Source organism: Asterias amurensis, chromosome 6 (genome assembly GCF_032118995.1).
Source record: "Asterias amurensis chromosome 6, ASM3211899v1".
Lineage (NCBI taxonomy): Eukaryota > Metazoa > Echinodermata > Asteroidea > Forcipulatida > Asteriidae > Asterias > Asterias amurensis.
This window is the reverse complement of record NC_092653.1, coordinates 17979023-17999190: the sequence shown is the minus strand read 5'-3', so window position 1 is coordinate 17999190 and position 20168 is coordinate 17979023. Positions and strand designations below refer to the sequence as shown.

The 20168-nt window shown below is 37.7% G+C and overlaps 1 protein-coding gene across 4 annotated transcripts in view; it reads right to left on the bottom strand.

The window, feature by feature from the left end:
- Positions 1-791: 791 nt before the first annotated feature.
- The window catches only part of LOC139939052 (uncharacterized), a 43043-nt gene continuing 23666 nt past the window's right edge, over positions 792-20168 (bottom strand). For 2 of the 4 annotated variants that reach the window (XM_071934769.1, XM_071934770.1), the window contains 6 exons: positions 19064-19179; positions 17066-17144; positions 15801-15896; positions 15078-15320; positions 12860-12945; positions 792-5032 (listed from right to left, as the gene is read on the bottom strand). In XM_071934769.1, the coding sequence (XP_071790870.1) occupies positions 4930-5032; positions 12860-12945; positions 15078-15320; positions 15801-15896; positions 17066-17144; positions 19064-19179 (723 nt within the window). In that variant the 3' untranslated portion in view covers positions 792-4929. Of the gene's footprint in view, positions 5033-8822; positions 8856-9432; positions 9523-12859; positions 12946-15077; positions 15321-15800; positions 15897-17065; positions 17145-19063; positions 19180-20168 lie in introns of all 4 variants that reach the window. The other 2 variants (XM_071934771.1, XR_011786255.1) reach the window with 2 other exon arrangements.

The following is a 20168-nucleotide window of genomic DNA, read 5'->3' as shown; positions in this document are numbered from 1 at the left end:
TATAACGAATAATAAATACCTAAACAATAATATTGATAATACAACACAAAAATAAACACGCCAATATAAACGGAATTGGAGGTTGTTTTGTGTGTTTCGCGTAAACAGTGTTTTGGGTAATAAACAAAAACTGCCTAAATAATCTTGAGAAAACGATTAAAAAGGAGGACTGATCTTTGCTCTTAATTTCGGTTATATATCACCAGCAGTAGGCGTGTGGGTCAAGATCACTGGTCTTGGGGAAGTGGGTTTTAGGGTGAATGTTTATATTACAACTACTTTATTGAGGCCTACAGCTGATCAATTTTTGCTTGAAAAAACCCTATAGCTTTATGAACTTGTCAAATTTTGCTTGTGAACTTGTAAAATTTCGCTTGAAAAATCTAGCCTTGTGAACTTGTCAAATTTTGCTTGAAAAGGTCTACAAGGAAATAGCCTTCTGAACTTGTCAAATTTCGCTTGAATAATCTTACAAGGCTATAGCTATGTTCACAAGGCTTTGGCTTGTGTACTTTTTCGAGCGAAAACTTTGCAAGGCTATAGCTTTGTAACCTTTTTTGAGCGAAAAACTCACAAGGCTTAAATAAATAGCCTTGTGAACTTTTTTGAGCGAAAAGTTCACAAGGCTATAATAGCCTTGAGTTGAACAAAGACAAATTTACGAGAGCCGATTTGAACCAACCACCTCTGGTGCTTTACCAATTGAGCTAATCTAGCCCTATGTTGGTGGATCTCTCTAGTATTTTACATAAAACAAATTACATAATTATCATTCCTTCCTAACACGAAAATTTTCATAAAACACGCCCAATTTGAGGCATTTATTTGTTCATATCACTTTGATCACAATTACTCCTAATATACATTATATAAACATTTGACGGAGACCTTATTTACAACAAAATCAATTTACAACACAGGAGAACACACTGGCCACAAGCAATAAAAAATCTGGTATCTGTACAAACTGTACACGTTTTCCATGGGAAGACAACATTTTTAAAAGGCTTTACATTTTAGCTAGTTTTGATTTGTGGCCATTGCTAACATATTTCACTTCACTCTTAGAAAAAAACATACAACAATAACAGTGGTTACTAAAAGGGTCTAGGTACTATTTGTAGGACAAAAAACACGTTGTCCACAGATTTACACAAAACTTATACATTTTGAAGATAATGATAGATGGTTGCAGAAAGCTTCCCTGAAAATATTACTTGTTGTTTTTGAGAAATGAGTAAAACAATGTCATGAAAATAATTTCATTTTCGTCTCAGTAATCATGAAAGGAAAATTATTTTAGCATGTAAAATGTATTTTCACGACATTCGCATTTCTCAAAAAGTACACCACCTCAGCAACTAATATTTTAAGGTACCCTTTCAACTATCATTATCTTCAAACGATGTAAGTTAAATGTAAATCTGTGGAAAATGTGTTTTGTGTTACAAAAAGTACCCAAGTCCTTTAACTAAATGTACTTCTGTTGAATATAACGTCCAACTTTGTGGGAATTTGTTCTGTTCACAATTGTGAAGTTATTGTTATGAGTTCCTGAATGATCAGATGTTATTCCATTGTCACTCATTATATCATCACTTTGTAACATTCTCATCTGTTATTATTAAATTGTGTAACTATGTAACTTGTCACATTTTTTCTCATAATCAGCCATTAGTATCACTTGCTACATTTTCATCCAATCTTACTTCTCTCATTACCTCACTACTAATAACTGTCACTTTTTGTTACACTTGTTGTCTTATTCCCAGTCGTCACATCATTTCATCATCCGTCACATCATCTCATCATTTGTCACATCATTTCATCATTCGTCACATCATTTCATCATTCGTCACATCATTTCATCATTCGTCACACCATCTCATCAATTGTCACATCATTTCATCATTCGTCACATTATTTGTCACATCATTTCATCATTCGTCACATCATTTCATCATCTGTTACATCATTTCATCATTTGTCACATCATTTCATCCTTCGTCACATCATTTCAACATTCATCACATCATTTCATCATTCGTCTCATCATTTCATCATTCGTCACATCATTTCATCATTTGTCACATCATTTCATCATTCGTCACATCATTTCATCATTCGTCACATCATTTCATCATTCGTCACATCATTTCATCATTCGTCTCATCATTTCATCATTTGTCACAGCATTTCATCATTTGTCACAGCATTTCATAAATCATCACTTTGTAACATTCTCATCTGTTATTATTAAATTGTGTAACTATGTAACTTGGCCCCTTTTTTTCTTATAATCAGCCATTAGTATCACTTGCTACATTTTCATCCAATCTTACTTCTCTCATTACCTCACTACTAATAACTGTCACTTTTTGTTACACTTGTTGTCTTATTCCCAGTCGTCACATCATTTCATCATCCGTCACATCATCTCATCATTTGTCACATCATTTCATCATTCGTCACATCATTTCATCATTCGTCACATCATTTCATCATTCGTCACACCATCTCATCAATTGTCACATCATTTCATCATTCGTCACATTATTTGTCACATCATTTCATCATTCGTCACATCATTTCATCATCTGTTACATCATTTCAACATTTGTCACATCATTTCATCCTTCGTCACATCATTTCAACATTCGTCACATCATTTCATCATTCGTCTCATCATTTCATCATTCGTCACATCATTTCATCATTTGTCACATCATTTCATCATTCGTCACATCATTTCATCATTCGTCACATCATTTCATCATTCGTCACATCATTTCATCATTCGTCTCATCATTTCATCATTTGTCACAGCATTTCATCATTTGTCACATCATTTCAACATTCGTCACATCATTTGAACATTCGTCACATCATTTCAATAGTAGTCCCAGCCTATTTCTATACCATCCGCCCAGGTAATAGTTAATAAACAGTACAGTTCTTTTCAGAACTGAGAAGTCTCCCGAACACCCAAACAATCTACTCCGCGGTAGTAGACTTAAGCAAGGCAGTTCTCTAAGAACCAATTCTACATGGCAAGTAGATACACACATGGTGTTACCCCAAACCAAATTAATATTGATACCTTGCTATGCAATGCATCGAATCCTACATCATTTCATCATTCGTCACATCATTACATCATTTCGTCACACCATTTTGCCATTCATCACATCATTTCACCATTCGTCACACCATTTTGCCATTCATCACATCATTTCACCATTCGTCACACCATTTTGCCATTCATCACATCATTTCATCCATTGTCACATCATTTCAATATATTCATTACATCATCATACTTCTTGCAGTACCATCCATCACACCATTTTGTCATTTCTCACAGCAAAGTTACATTGTCATTCAATCACATCATTTCATCGTACATTACATTATTACTTCTTTACATCAACACTCATTACATTATTTCTCATTCCGACTCATTAAGTAACATGCAGTACATCACTGTCACATTAAGCATCCATTCTGTCAGTTCTCAAACCTCATTGTTACCTTTTGTTACACCATAACTTGTTACCAGTAATGACCTAACAAAAAGATTCCTTACATAATCAGATAACTCGTAACATTTGCATTCATTATTTCATCATTCACTACAGCACCACTTCAAACATCAGACCCTTTTAGGTTGTAACCGAATTGGCAGCTAAAGCTAGCTATGGCTATCGCTAAATATAGTACGGCAGTACGCTTAGCAAGCAAAAATCCTAGCAGAAGCTTCAACAGCCAATTCAGCCTTCGTTAATTATTTTACTCAAAACAAAAAAGCCATTTGATTGTCACTCAGTAAATTGTTAAAGACACTGGACAACTGTTTAACACTGTTTAACTGTCACGATCAATATTCTCACTTGGTGTATCTCAACATGCACAAAATAACGAACCTGTGAAAGTGTGAACTCAATTGGTCGTCGAGGTTGCGAGATAATAATGGAAGAAGTTGTGCATGCTTGATTTTGGGACCTCAAAATCGAATTCTGAGGTCTCGAAATCAAATTCGAATATTTTGGTGGAAAATTACTTTTCGTGAAAACTATGTTACTTCAGAGGGAGCCATTTCTCAAAATGTTTACACTATCAACAGCTCTCCATTACTCGTTACCAAGCAAGTTTTTACTAACAGTTATTGTGAGTAATTACCAACAGTGTCCACTGCCTTTAAAAAACTATGTACATGTATATGAAATTGAGCATATAGTGCTTTAAGGCTGTTAAAGGCAGTGGACACTATTGGTAATTGTCAAAGACTAGCCTTTACAGTTGGTGTGTCTCAACATATGCATAAATAATAACAAACCTGTGAAAATTTGAGCTCAATCGGTCATCAATGTTGCGAGATAATAATGAAAGAAAAATAACCCTTGTCACACGAAGTTGTGTGGCTGATTTCGAGACCTCAAGTTCTTCTTTCTCGAAACTATGCCACTTCAGGGGGAGCCGTTTCTCAAAATGTTTTATACTATCAACCTCTCCCAATTACTCGTTACCAAGTAAGGTTTTATGCTAATAATTATTTTGAGTAATTACCAATAGTGTTCACAGGTTGATACCCTCTTTCAGTTTAACAGATGTGAAAGTAGAAACATCAAGAGATACGAGATACGAGAGAATGGTCTGAGAAAAGGGAGTTTGAAGTCGAGATTACATTGCTAATTTTAACCCTTTTTTATGTTATTTAGTAAGGAAGAACACTTTTTGAAAATGTCAACCAGTTAGCTCGTTCTCCATAATGATATTTCCGACAAATGACTCATTAAGCTTGATCGCACCCCATTTGTATCTTTGTAACATACAGTGACCCATAATTGTAGCTGTGCACATAAAGAAAGTTACATGTACAAGGAACTGTGACTAGCCTTAAATGTTTTCAGGGCTCCAATAGTGATAGGCCTACTCTGTACTGGATGTAGTCACAGCCTGCTTGAAGTCACGGACTGCCTGCTCTAACTGACGCCCCTTCTCCTTGGTCTGGACGGCTCCAAATAACAGCTCACTGTGGGAAGAACGAAGGAGGGAAAATATAAGTTATTTATTAACCATTGCTTTGTCCTTCGGATGGGACGTAAAGCCATTGGTCCCATGTGTTGTGTAACGCAAGTAAAAGAACCCAGTGCACTTATTGAAAAGAGAAGGGGTTCGCCCAGGTGTTCCTGGCAGTGGTTGATGAATGCGCTGTAAACCCTTATAAGGTGCTACATATCCAGAATTCATCTCTTTAACCACCTATCTTTCTGAAAGTTTGCATGTATATACTAAGCGTATGTGAGTAGATATGTGTGCTATTTAAGACTTTGATATTATTACTATCAATTCTTAATTAAAATTGGTTTATACTGCAGCCATTTTGCTCATGTAATCCTCTTGTTCACTGCAATGGAACCCAAAACCAAGAGAAACAACCCATACCAATAAAGCAAATGCACCGATAACAAAGAAAACTGAAACCCAACCTGAACCCCAAGCAAGCACACCAGGCAAATTCAATGTGGATTCCATGACAATGCAACGAAACAATTGTTCTATATAGCAAACAAATGAACAAAATAACATCCAGAGTTCTTGAAGCTTATGTTCCCTCAATAAGTGACAATCTGATGCAAAATGCAGTGAGGTTAATCAGCGCACTTCTGATTTTTGCTTATAAGTGTTAGTATCAACAGCAAAGCACACAGAGATTTATAGTTATAAGTATGATTATTGTAAAGTGCTAATAATTTTATCTACTCCTCAAGACTTTGGACGACATAGACCCGTAAGGTCTAAGACCTGGATCAAGGGACCCATGGAAAAAGACTAAAACCATGTACTCTATGTAGAGACGAAGACCTGAAGGTTCAATATAGACAAATAGCTGAAAGTTAAAAGCAAATGCTGACACCTCAAAGTCCAATATTGAGTAGCCTTTTGTCAAGGCCTTCGTAGCTTGGAAAGCTTTGTAAATCCGCTGTCCCAAGTGACTGGAAAGGGAGACCACACCTGCGAGTGGCAAAAAGCCACGAGGGCCTTTTCCAACTTGCTTTTCGGTTTTGGTACCTGACAGTGAAATACTGATTCCGAGACCTGGTCCAAGACAGAAAATGAGATCCAGACCTGAAGATTCAAGATGTTGAGACAAGTAAGTCTAGACCTACACTGAGAACCGAATGTTCAAAATACAGAGAGGGGAATACAGAGAGACTTATCCCTGATTCCTACTGTTAAACTGAGACCTGGAAGTGATCCTTCACCTGTAAAGTCTGAGACATACATCTAGACAGAGACTGGAGTAGAGACTTCCTGTTTTTAGCTGACTTCCTCTTTTTGGTTTTGATTTCCCTCTAAAACTATAGGAATATTACCTTTTCCTCTTTATTTCTTGCCTGGTTTTCTCTTTTCCTTTTTTGTTTTCATGGTTTACTCATATGCCGGAACTGAGGAATGAAGGTTCTACAAATAAACCTTTTGACCCACAGACATAAATCTGGGCTGACATCAAAGTCACAGACTGAGGAACGAAGGTCCTACATAATTATTTAAACCTTTTGACCTGAATATCCTTAATCTGGGCTAAGAATCACAGTCAAAGACATAAGCTAAGGCCTGAAATTGCAAGACAGTAACTACGGTCCAGACCTGAAAGTTAAAGTCAGAGAATAGGGCCTACGCCGTTTCAGTTTAAAGCTGTGAATTTAACGTACACATGTATTTGTTGATTTTCTCCACTGGTGCCCTTGTCTGCGCGATGTGCTGCACACAGTAAGTGGGTTAGTGAGAGTTAGTCTGTTATGCTTGTACGTGATTTGTATACACGGCTTGCCAGTAAGTTAACATCCAGACCGCTGTAGACAAATCAGAAAGCCAGGGAAGAATTAAGGAACGCTTTGTTACATTGTTGGATTTGGAAGAGTAATACCACTATAACCTTCTAGTTTTCAAGTAACTTATCATAAATATCTCAAAAATAGTCTGTGTTTGTTTCTGTTATATAAAACGTCATTCATAAATACCCCAGACAGTTTCTCTACTCCTATTGGTGGAGAGCGCGTCACGTGGGGGTGTTTAAACGGTTGATAATGACCAGTGTTTATAACCGGCTGGCTTCCACGTGTCATAGCTATCAGTAACAGCGCGTAATCTACTTCTAAGCGGGCGCGTAATCTATTTCTAAGCGCGCACGCGTACACACAACCCACGCGCAACAGACTCTTCACAAAGTTTTTGAAAAAAATATTTAAAACCTCGAATTTTCAACTGTCAAAGTGTCTGTTAGTGTATTTATTTAACGTTTTTTCAAAAGGACATTGAATGTAAAAGAGTAGTGACTCATTCTTAAACGTCCGTTTAAAACCTTGCAGGCTCGGGCCTTAATCACACGGCAATTCGACCTTGCCGGCTTTAAACGGCCGTGTAAGAACTCGTCGCTACCCTTTTATTCCCTTATTTAATGTTACAAGTTATTTTTATAAAATAAGGAAGGATGACAGTTAGAATCAACAAGTTTTCTAAACCAATGATGGCATTTCAGGCAAGAATAAAACCCAGGAGCAATGGTTATACCAGTAAAACTAACAGTTTAGATCAAAACTGGTTAAACTATTTCTTCAGAGATGTTAAATTTGCATTGGGGGATAAAGAGCATTAAGTTGTTTTGCCCTGCCACCACTGTGTGTAGTGTTGTATACTCGGTACCAGTTAAACTACTTCCGATATAAGTGGATGGACGTGACTTTTGGCTGTTAAAATCACTGACGCACAGTGTATCTCAAGCCCTCTTTTCTCAAAAATTTATAATTTTATTGTGGACAAATTACACAATACATGTATGCCAGCAAACAGCTTCACTGGTGAATACAATATATGATAACTCTGTGCTGAGCTTTTGAATCGTATTTTACAAATCAGTTTCCTTTTAAGTTTGAGTATCTACATAAACTAAAATTATTTTAAAAACAAGAGTATGACCTAATTTAAAAAAAACTGTCAGTACAAAAAAAATGCTTATTTAGCACAGACAAATCTTGCTTAGCAGAACAGGTAAGCAGAACTATTCCCTGCTTAATGTCGACTTGGCAATTGGGCTCTGCTTGTTTGTTATTTAAGTTGTTTAATTGAAATAAATTAAAAGATTAAAAGTAAAAACCTAGTATTATGTTAGTTAATTTTTAATTTTTTGCCATTTGGACAAAAATTTCAGATTAAATTTGGCGATACTTCAGATACTTAGATGGTTACAGTTGAAGGTGTTTTGATTTGACTTGACATGAATGGCAAGAATATTCTTTGATTCTAGGTAGCCTAGTTAACTTGGTTCAACTCTACCAAGAGAGGGCGCTATTACAATAACATGTAATATCAACACAGAAGGTATTCCAGTACACCAACATTATGTCGTAATTTCATTAATTTGTTCAGAGCAGAATATTTTTCATTGTGATAACATCGAACTCAATAAACTATAATTTGGCATCCGTTCTTAAAAAAGAAGACAGTGAAAAGAAAGAGTGCAAGCACTCTTTATCAGGTTTACTGTATTACTTACTTCGCCTAGGAGTACAGTCAAAACAATAATACAAATAACTGCAGAAGTATAAAAAGTGAGATACCATTTTTGGCAATGTCACATGGGATCTAATATCATCACAAGAATTCTCAACACCTCAATTGCACAGCACCAACCAGAAAAGAATTAGTAGGCACAGCATACAAAACAAATGCATATTAGTACAAGTAGAAGAACCATCCATCAGTCACCCGATTGGTGTCAAAAGCCCAAGTAGGAATGCAATCCATCCCTTAATACTGACCTTCAGGCTTTGGCAAAGCCCAGATAAAGCTCACTGAGGAAGACCAGGTAGGCATGCAAGTCAATATAGTGATAAAGGTTAGTTTACAACAAAAAGCAACAGATGATGATCGGCATGCAAAACTAGCTCAACAACAAAAACTACATAATCTTTGTCAGATTAGAGCTTCAACTTCTATCATTTACAACCAATTTGCAACAGAAAGTTTCGAACACAAATAATGGTTACTATGAATTGAGATCCTTAAATGTCAATATTCAAAAGCAATTGGCGAAGTAATGATTGTCCAGATTTTGAAAATCGATCAAGTGATTTTCATCAAGCTGGATAAAACAGATTTGCTGTTGTTGCATATTTTCAACGGTAACTCGAGCATGCCAAATATAGACAAGCTTGAAATACACTCACAACTGTACATTATGCAACTAATTTACAAACTCACAATCTGCACAAAAATGCATTAAATGGCATTTCTCAAACTTGGGAGAGAATTCGATTTACCTATTGGTTGTAAGATGAAAAGTTCATACTCTTTCCTGACAAACTACTAAAAGCAACGCTGTCAATCACTTGAGGTCATCATGCATGCAGCCACTATAAGTGCACTTACCTCCCAGGGTATGGGTTAAAGGTCATGAATGGGAAAGGGCAAAGCAAAAGGGGGTGGGGTCATCTGGTGTGCAGCCCAAACACAAAAACGCTACAATGAAACAGTCAGCGCAGATCAGTTATTTAATAATGCATTATTCATGAGAAGCAAATGATGTGTTAAATTTGCATTAGAAAATGGAAAGTTGCAGAACATGAAATATAAATAAAACAGTCTTTAAGATTCGCGGAAGCGACGTTGCACCAATAGACGGTGCAAGTCTGTCACGTATTCGAACATTATCGGGACCATTTTAGTCCCACATAAATGAGGAAACAAAATTGCACACTTTAAAGGCAGTGGACACTATTGGCAACGACTCAAAATAGTTATTAGCATAAAACCTTACTTGGTAATGAGTAATGGGGAGAGGTTGATAGTATAAAACATTGTGAGAACTGGCTCCCTCTGAAGTGACGTACTTTTCGAGAAAGAAGTTACTTTCCCAAGTTTGATTTCGAGACCTCAGAATTAGATTTTGAGGGTCTCGAAATCAAGCATCTGAAAGCACACAACTTCGTGTGACAAGGGTGTTTTTGCTTTCATTATTATGTCGCAACTTCGACGACCAATTGAGCTCAAATTTTCACAGGTTTGTTATTTTATGCATATGTTGAGATACACCAAGTGAGAAGACTGGTCTTTGACAATTACCAATAGTGTCCAGTGTCTTTAACGAGTGGCAATGTTTGAATACGAAACTTGCACAGTCTATTAACATGGAGTCTGGAACGAATTTCTCTGTGAGAGATTTCCAACACAGGTTACTGGTATAGTTTGCTTCACAATATCCAAACGACATTAAAAAATGAAATACATGTACAACACATGTCACTTTACTGGAACAACAAATCAAAAACTAGTGAGATTACATACTCAGAAACCATCGTCACAATTTATGAAGAATAGTTAAAGTGAAGTCAAGATTGGAAGGAGAATGTCAATGTTGGAACAGGCTATTGCCAAATAAGAAAACAATTCTGATACTTCCAGAATTAGCCTTTTTGAGGTATGGTGGACACTATACATTTAGTTGTGTGGTTTATAATACTAATAATACATAATTTGGGAGGCTAATCATCCTTAAGCCCGGTTCATACTTCCTGCGAATACGAATGCAAAGCGAATTTCAGTGACGCAACAATCGGTACGCGCTCCATTTCCCTTCGTGATGCAATGAAATTCGCATCGCACGAAGCATTCGCAGGAAGTATGAACCAGGCTTCACTCGCAGCTAAGAGCTGAATTTCAAAGGACGCGGATTCAACGTGTTCGAGAAGCAGGCATATAAGGGCGCCTTTGGCTGCCAGCCAGGGAGCACAGCCAGAGATCGAAAGTGTTGACTTTTCCCGAGGGAGGAAAACCCGATGGTCTGGAAAACCCTCTTGGCACAGCAGAGAACCAACGCACAACTCAACTCACATACGACCCTGGCCGGGTATCGAACCAGGGTCACCTTGGTGAGAGGCGAGCAGTTACGCACAAGCCAACCATGCCACCCTATGGGTGTCATACAGACAAGTTTACCCAAACCTAATTGTGTTAAAGTGCTGTGTCCACCACATCTCAAAATGGCTTATCGCCAGTAGGCTAGATTTCAAACAAAGTTTTCCCTTTTTAAAAAACGAAACAGTAATTTCACGAAAAATGCAACCTTCAAATTAAGTTTCTAATAGCTGCTCATGGTATCTATAGGCTACATGTAGTTTAGGAAAGAATTTCCCTTTGAATTAATATAATTTTGATTTTTTTCACCCAAGAACATTTGAATCTGAGAAACTGATTCATGCATGAATCGTTCATCAGGTTTTTATGGGTTGGTTTCTGTTCCCAAATGATGCGGCCAAAGACGCAGCTGGTACTCTGGCATCTTGGCTTTACGTGGATGCATGCGATGTTCGGGAGAAAATCCCTTGAGCGTTTTTGCTGTTTTCTCAGCAAATAGACTGTATTCAGGAATCTTTCTTTTGTAACTTTTATTGTATCTTTCTTTATAATGTAAAAAACAAAATCGTTGACCCAATCTTAGCCTTGAAATTCAGCATTCAGGCACTGGGATAATAATATTTTTTATTTATTTGTTTAATTTTTTATGCAAGTCACCAGACACACAAGGCCTGAAGGCCACTTCAAGGTGTGGGCTACAACTATTTTTTTCCAGAGGCCGTTGCCACCTACTCCTAGAGCTGACACAGGGTGACCCCTTTTACAGTCCATACGGATGTAGGCTTGGGTATCATCAGCCTGGCCAGTAGAGCAGAAAGCACTACCTCCCCAATTTTGTAGCAAGTGTCACGACCAGGATTCGAACCCACACTCTGCTGATCAAACACCAGAGCTTGAATCCAGTGCTCTTAACCGCTCGGCCATGACACGCCACGGTTGAAAAGGTTGAACGAAGGTAATATAGGTTTAAACTGAGGGGAAAAAAACGAACCATCAAATTTACCTGTTGCATTCTTTGGACAGGTTTTATGGCCGATGTCTTTTATTAATCATGCAATGGCAGGCAATAGTGAGGAGAGTGGTAGGCAAGGTAGTCCATGCGATATGAAAAGTAGTTAGTAGTCATAAGGAAGGATTTGGTTAGCAGAGCTGAATGTCAGTGCGATCGTGATAGCGGCCTCCTGGGCCTCATGCAGGGGACCGGCCAAAAACATGGCCGCCGACTGCACAAAATGCTCATGCAGAAAGACAGATCTGTAGATAGAACTACGATAGAGAGAAAGAAAGAAATAAACCTTTATCATAATTATACAGCCATCCTAGTCTGATCCCCAGTATACACAATGTTTATTTTCATATCTACAAATGGTGCCAGGCTACTTCTCCAGCAAGCCTCAGTTTGGTGACATTGTATTTGTTAGGTAATTAGAAAAGATGGCTGTACTACATGAATGACAAAGGTTAAAGTAAGTATTACGGATATTAAATGGGAGAAAGGAAAATCGTGGAAAGTATGGGTGGATTTTGTCAGAGTAAAATTGTCGGTCAAATGAATCCACAACTAAAAAGTTTTCAATACTATAATTATTATGTGCTTCTTTGGTAGTTACTAAAAGTAAGAGGCATTTCAGAATTGTCAATGTTTACTAATTTAAAAAAATCTTGCCATCAAAATTGTGGTTACGTGGGTCAAAAGGAACAACTGATAATCAAAACTCAGTTATCTTGTAGTTTAACAAATACAAAGGAAAAATACAAATTTAAGCATTCCGTTTATAAGCTTCGGCTTCCTGTGTAATGCCTCTTCGTATCAATTGTTTTGTTCTTTCTAAAGTGATTATCCTTGGTGGAAAAAATATTGATGAATTGAATTGAATTGAATTGAAGAAGTGGACTATATAGTGATAGGAGATTGTTCAGAATCAGATTTGTAATGACGTACCTGTAATTGATCTCTCCATCCCCGTCCTTGTCTAACTCCCCGATCATAAACGCAATCTCCTCCTCGGACAAATCAATCCCACTCTCCTAAGGATGGACACAACAAAAACTATTATTATATAGTCATAAATACCTCAGAGAGTTTCGCTATTCCTATTGGTGGAGAGTGCGTCACATGGGGGCGTTTAAACGGTTGATAATGATGACCAGTTGAAGCTCTGTTTATAATCGGTTTTTTTCGGATACTCTGCGCTAGTCTTGGTGCAAGACGTTACTTGTTACGGACAATGCAGCTGCTGTCGGTGAGTTGGCCGCGCTGTGTGTGAAAGGAAAACGCGAACGTCTTGCACCAAGACTATAATACGCGCACGAACGGATCCAGAAACTGTCAACTCAGTCATAACATTGCAACACACGGATGTACAGAGCTCAAGCACGTCGAAAACGGATAAGTTTTACAGAGTTTCTTACTTTATTATGCCTTTTAACCAAAACGGCGTTTATGAATGGGAATTAAAGAGTAGTGACTCGTTCTTAAACGTCCGTTTAAAACCCTGCATGGTCGTTGCCGTGCGAAAGGCCCTCGCCTTCTTCGACTCGGGCCTTTATCACACGGCAACGACCCTGCCGGTTTTAAACGGTTGTTTAAGAACTCATCGCTACCCTTTTTTTCCTTATTTCTGGTTAAGAAACCAAGGATGCCTCAAAAGTGAATTTAATCACTGTAGCTCACAAGCCTGAGGAAACCAGTAAACAAGGAGCTTGCTATGTGAAACCAGAAACACAGGGTTAAAGGCAGAATCACACTGCAGCGATAACGAAAAACGATAACAATCACGACGCAAAGAGAACGCATTCTATTGGTTGATCTGCTCCACGCAGAATACGCACACGCTGTTCAACCAGTAGAATGCATTCTCTTTGCGTCGCGATCGTTATCGTTTTCGTTATCGCTGCAGTGTGACTCGGCCTTTAACCCCTACTCTTCCATGATAAGTGTTCCATGGTTCTCTTACAGCACTACCAATCCAAGTACACGGGACCCTTGGCTTATGTCCAATCTGAAGGGCAAAGCAATTATGGTAAAGCATCCTGCTCACAAGGATACAAGTGTCACAAACAGGACTCGAACCCACACTCTGCTGTCGATTTCAGGAGTCGATTTCACAAAGAGCTAAAATTGATCGCAACTGCAAATCAGTCGTAGTTGCTTAGTAAAATGTGATGTCACAATGCAAATCACTGTGGTGATACTGAAAATTTGTCTTACGATGGATTTTATTGCTTTGTGAAATCGAGCCCTGAAACACCAGAGCTTGAGTCTGGTAATCTTAACTGCCCGGTCACCGTACAAATTCCTGATGCATGGGTGATTCAGACCGTATTGAATAACCCCTCTGTTGCATCTTGTAGGGCAAACTGTAATGCGCGTCTAAACGTGTACATCAAAGGAGCACACAGCATGCAGCGTTTCTGGTTTGATTTCTGAGGCCCATGCACGCACGCCCCCATGCATACGCTCACAGACGCCATGTTGTAGGGCAGATATTTGAGTAGTGTCGTGATATTCAATACGGTCTATACTAAGGCCAGAGATCCATGTGTCTGTCATGTGTTGTGCTAAGTGTGTCATAATGACAAAACATGCCAGGCAAAGCACACAATTCTAGGTATCCATATCTGCAAAAATGATGTGCATTGCTTGGCGCGTATTTTCATTTTCTGGATTGTTATTGTTATTATTATTATTTATTCGACCAGAACAACACAAAATGTACAAAAATATGTGTAACAACAGCACAAAATAAAAAAAATGTACAAAATTACAAGAAAGCAAACACAAGAAATACACCAAATAACAACTTAATACAACTTAAAAGGGCCAATACAATAAAATACAACCATAGAGCAAGGAACAGAAGGAGTTACAACTAGTCGGGTTCAAAGGTTCCAAGTATGTTACCGCGGTCACAAACGACCAGCGCTAACCGGCAGAAACATCTGCGGGCGCATTACCTAGTATAAAGGACTAGATATTATATGTCTGTGGTTACGTCACAGAAATTGCGTTGCGTTCAAGCGTCCTTCTCAACCAAACGGCATACGGCAAGGATGATTTCAGCTAAGGATTGTGCGCTACACATTTCTCAATGCAAATGACAGACACGTGGATTTTAAGCCTTATACGACACAGACTAATACAGGATGCAAAAACTAACCACAAGTCCCTCCTCAAACTCGGCATACGTGACGCTCATGCTGCCGTCCTTGTCAAACTTATTGAAGAAGTCAACGAGGCGTAGGTTGTTCTTCTGGATGTAGCGTTGGAGTTTGAGCATAGGGTTGAGCTTCAGTTTAGGCTTGACGGCTTCCTTCATACCACCGTGGTGGACTTTGACATTCGGCCTTATCTCCTTCAGCTCATTGAAAAGGTCTTCAAAGTCTTTGTTGACTTGGATTCCCTGAGAAGTAAAGAAGGACATTTTATATTTCAAGGGGTGGATTTTACAAAGAGTTTAGACTAGTCTTATCTTGACTGAGGACGAGTAACTCGTTCTTATAGTCCTATAGGACTAGTCTAAGTTTTTAATATCTTCTAGGACTAGTCCGAAGTTAGTTGTGGCAGTGTCATGGCCGAGTGGTTAAGAGCACTGAAAATATTACGTGCTGAGGTGCTGTAGTTTTTGGGAAATGAGTAAAACAATGTCATGAAAATAGTTTTGGTCTCATGAAACCAAAATTATTTTAAGCATTTACAAACGTTTTTTTCGTGACATTGTTTTACTCATTTCTCAAAAACTACAGCACCTCAGTAAGTAATATTTGAAGGGAAGCTTTCCACTATCATTATCTTCAAACCCTGTAAGTTTAATGTAAATCTATGGACATTTTGAAAAAGTACCCAAATCCTTTAAAGCATCACCAGAGAGATTTGTTCTTACCGAGAAGTCCAGTTCATCAATCAATGTATTGGAGTTGTCTTTGACGGCCTTTAAGATGGCAAAGGTTCCTGCTGCCTGCATTGGGTTCTTCCCTGTCTGTTTAGAGCAAAAATCAATCAAGTAGGATGTTACAATGTATTAAAGACATTACTAAGGGGAAGGGTTGGGTTGCTTAAAGGCAGTGAACACTATTGGTAATTACTCAAAATAATCATCAGCATAAAACCTCACTCGGTAACGAGTAATGGGGAGAGGTTGATAGTTTAGAACATTTTGAGAAACGGCTCCCTCTGAAGTAACGTAGTTTTCGAGGAAGAAGTAATTTTCCACAAATTTGATTTTGAGACCTCAAGTTTAGAGTTTGAGGTCTCGAAATCAAGCATCTGAAAGCACACAACATCGTGTGAGAAGGATTTGTCTTCTTTCATAGTTATCTTGCAACTCCGACGACCAATCAAGCTCAAATTTTGTTATTTTATGCATATGTTTAGATACACCAAGTGTGAAGACTGGTCTTTGACAATTACCAATAGTGTCCAGTGTCTTTAACAATTGTTCAACCATAAACAAAAAAATTGAAAGATCGCGCAAAAGGGTGGTCACAGTCATAATTAAAAATGTCCTGCACACTACCATGACAGAAAGCGGGTTAAAAAAAGAAGAAGACATATTTACCCTTTCTACCCTAACTTTTCATTATGTCCCTCATGGTTCTTGTGATTGATTTATCCGAGTAGCGCAATTTGTAGCACAGGCTGTATACTTCCCAAGGAGCTGTGATGGCTTAAAGGCAGTGGACACTATTGGTAATTACTCAAAATAATTATTGCCATAAAAACTTACTTGGTAACAAGTAATGGGGAGAGGTTGATGGTATAAAACATTGTGAGAAACAGCTCCCTCTGAAGTGCCATAGTTTTTGAGAAAGAAGTAATTTTCCACAAATTTTATTTCGAGACCTCAGATTTAGAACTTGAGGTCTCGAAATCTTTGTGTGACAAGGGTTATTTTTTCTTCCATTATTATCTCGCAACTTCGACCACCAATTGAGCTCAAATTTCCACAGGTTTGTTATTTTATGCATATGTTGAGATATACCAACTGTGAAGGCTAGTCTTTGACAATTACCACTAGTGTCCATTGCCTTTAAGAAATGAATTAGATGGACCAGTGATGACCAGGGGTAATATTGTTGGAAGCGCTTTGAGACGCCCTTTATGCTATATAAAAATCAATTATTATTTTTATTATCACTTCCTGCTTACCCTCAGAATCTTCAGCGATTCATTGTGGGCCAAACCTTTCCCTAAAAACACTGCACCTTCACCGGATATTCTGTTATTTCTGTTGAGAAAATCAGGGGTAAGATTCATTACTAACGAAAAAGTCTGAAACTTGGATACAAGTTCAAAGGTATGCTGAAATGATGCCATTTCTACCGTTTGGTAACCCCTTGGGTTATAGATTCCAAGGAGCCTTTGGAAACAGTACCCAAAGCACCATAAAGTAGACCAATGAGCAGGATTCCTTTATTTGTGGAAAAAATATTGTCTGATTTTCTTCACCAGGCTGACATAAAAAGACTGAATTCAGCCAAAAGACTGAACAATCTCATCCCTGTAAAATATAAAAAGTTTGGGTTAGTTTACGGTTCGTCATAAAAACTGGTGGCAGAATAAAGCAGCAGAAATGCAATGAATTCGTTTTATAAATTGTTGTCATGATGTTCAGCTCCACTTGAATAATACACATTTTTTTTAAATCACACATTTAAGTGTTTGGCCTTGTGCTTCGTCCCTATAGCAGAGTCTTTTTTCAAGAAAGGCTAAATACTTTGGAGAAAGACTTCTGCTAGGGTCGAACTGTGAGGCTGTTTAAAAACATTTTGCATTTCAACCTTAGGCCCTTTTGGTTGCTAGACAGTTTGCAAAAGCTAATTTTACTTTCGAAGTTAAGAAATAGGGACAAATGCAAGGATAGATCTGGTACAGAAGGCGGCGCTTTTGGGAAAATCGAGGATCATGAACAAAAAAACGTTGAAATCTAAGGCTACGGGACATAGCTGACTCAAGGAATTATTGGCTTAACGCTTTGATGCACAGATTAATAATTAAAAAATTAAAAAATAAGAACATGTCCAACCGTATTTTTCTCAATTTTTTTCAAAAGTACCCCTGTTGAACATCATGCCAAACGAAAGCACAACAATCAGTCTTAACAATCGAATGAGGGCGCTATACATGGGGGGTGTAGTTTTTAAGCTATGACTGTTTATAAAGGTCCAATTTGACATGGTTTTGGTGGTCACTAGCCTTGTGCACCAAAGGATTAAAGGAAAATGTGATCTTTCTTTTGCATGCTGTGATAAAACTAAATATGTGACCCTCTACGTGAAAATGAGTCAGATGTCGCCCAATGCATTATTAAGTTATGGACAGTTTAATGTGAAAAAAACCAAAAAACAAAAAACAACACATTTTGTTGTTGTTGACTTTTTAAGATCTTTATTTGCATAGTTAACCTTTAAGCTATAAAGCTATGAATACAACATTTTTGTGATCATACTTATGTCTAATTTGTATCCTTTCGCGCGAAATGGTAGTTTAAAACATCACTTATACTTGTAACTAGTTTTTCAGAAAAAATGATGTATTGGCTAATTTCAAACGAGAGTAACTCAGCATCTCCACACACCCCAAAGCTTAGACATATACCAAATTACTGCTGTTAGTGTGTTCTTTCCAGCCATGCATGCAACTCAATTCTTGAAATTGTCAACATCTGACTCATTTTCACATAGCGAGTCACATATAGTTTAATAATAATACCAACATTTAAAAAGTGTCCTAATCATGCAGCTATGCTCTAGGGCACTGATTGAAAGCAAAAGTATGGACAAACTGAAATATACTAGGAAACTGAATTGAAACAAGCAGGGGTACAAATTAAAATGAGAGTTTACTGATTTACAATACTGATTTTCAGTTTCAACTTTCATATTTTCCAATAGACGATGTGACCTCTGACGTCACTCGAAAACCATAACATGATTCGAGCGCATACCGCAGGGCAAAACCTTTGTGTTTTGGCAGCCAGCTAGAAAGTGTATGCAATCTTACCATGACTACGCGTCCTTTTGCCCGGCGAAACATGACGTATACAGTGTTTTTTTTCAACAGAGGGCGGTTTAAATGTAAACATAGGTCACATCGTCTATAAATGCATCGTGTTTAGTTGCCAATGAAGTTTATCTTGTTACTCACACAATGTCCAATTCTTCCAGTGATCCGTTGAACTTGAGCGCTTCACCAACGGCCTGCGCTCCCTCATTACCAAATCCATTCCAAGACAGATCCAAAATCTTCAAACCCATGTTGTTCTAAAAAGAAGTAACACAAATAAACATGTAAAGGAAATGTTTTTTGGAATTAGTTACAATGAATATTTTGAAAGTGTTACATGCTGACTGAAATAGGCAATATCATATAACACCCAAGCAGATCCTTACCATTTTTTTGATTGGAGGATTGTCCGTCACGTGATAGCAAATAAAAGTACTATTGCATGCTACGTCACTCACCGTCATTTTTAGTTCCATTCACCGTGCATTTTTCATAGTAAGGGAGATTTTCATATTTGTTCATCAGACAATCAACTTTCTTTTCGGAAAGGTGGTAGCATTTTTGAAATATTCCCAAAAACCTGGAGCCGTTATGTCTGTGCAGGAAGAATAATCTTCAATTGGAATACACAATCTGAGAAACATTACTGCCTGACATGCTTCTCAGATTCAAATGCTAGTGGATAAAAACTGATATCTTCTTCCATAATTTACTATTTCGAAGTGAAAAGATTCTCAAATTGCTTCATACTAACAAAAGCTGCTGCACTTCCTACCAAATCAGTTGTTATTGCCATTACCATGGGAGACTTTGGAACGCTAGGTGGCAGCAGACCTACCAGGTAAATTTACATTGTTTACGTAACTCTTAGCACAATACTGAGAACAATGAAATTTACCTGGTAAGTCTGCTGCCACCAAGCGTCCCAAAAGTCTCCTATTTTCAGAGTAGTTACCAAATGTATACAGACCCTTAAAGGCACTGGATACTATTGGTATTTGCTCAAAATAATTGTTTTAACATAAAAACTTACTTGTTAGCAATCAATAGAGAGCTTTTGCTAGTATGAAACATTGTGAGAAACGGCTCCCTCTGAAGTAACGTAGTTTTCGAGAAAGAAGTAATTTGACACTAAAATATTTGAATTTGATTTCGAGACCTCAGAATTAGATTTTAGGTCTCGAAATCAAGCATCTGAAAGCACATAACTTCTTGTGACAATGGTGTTTTTTCTTTCATTATTATC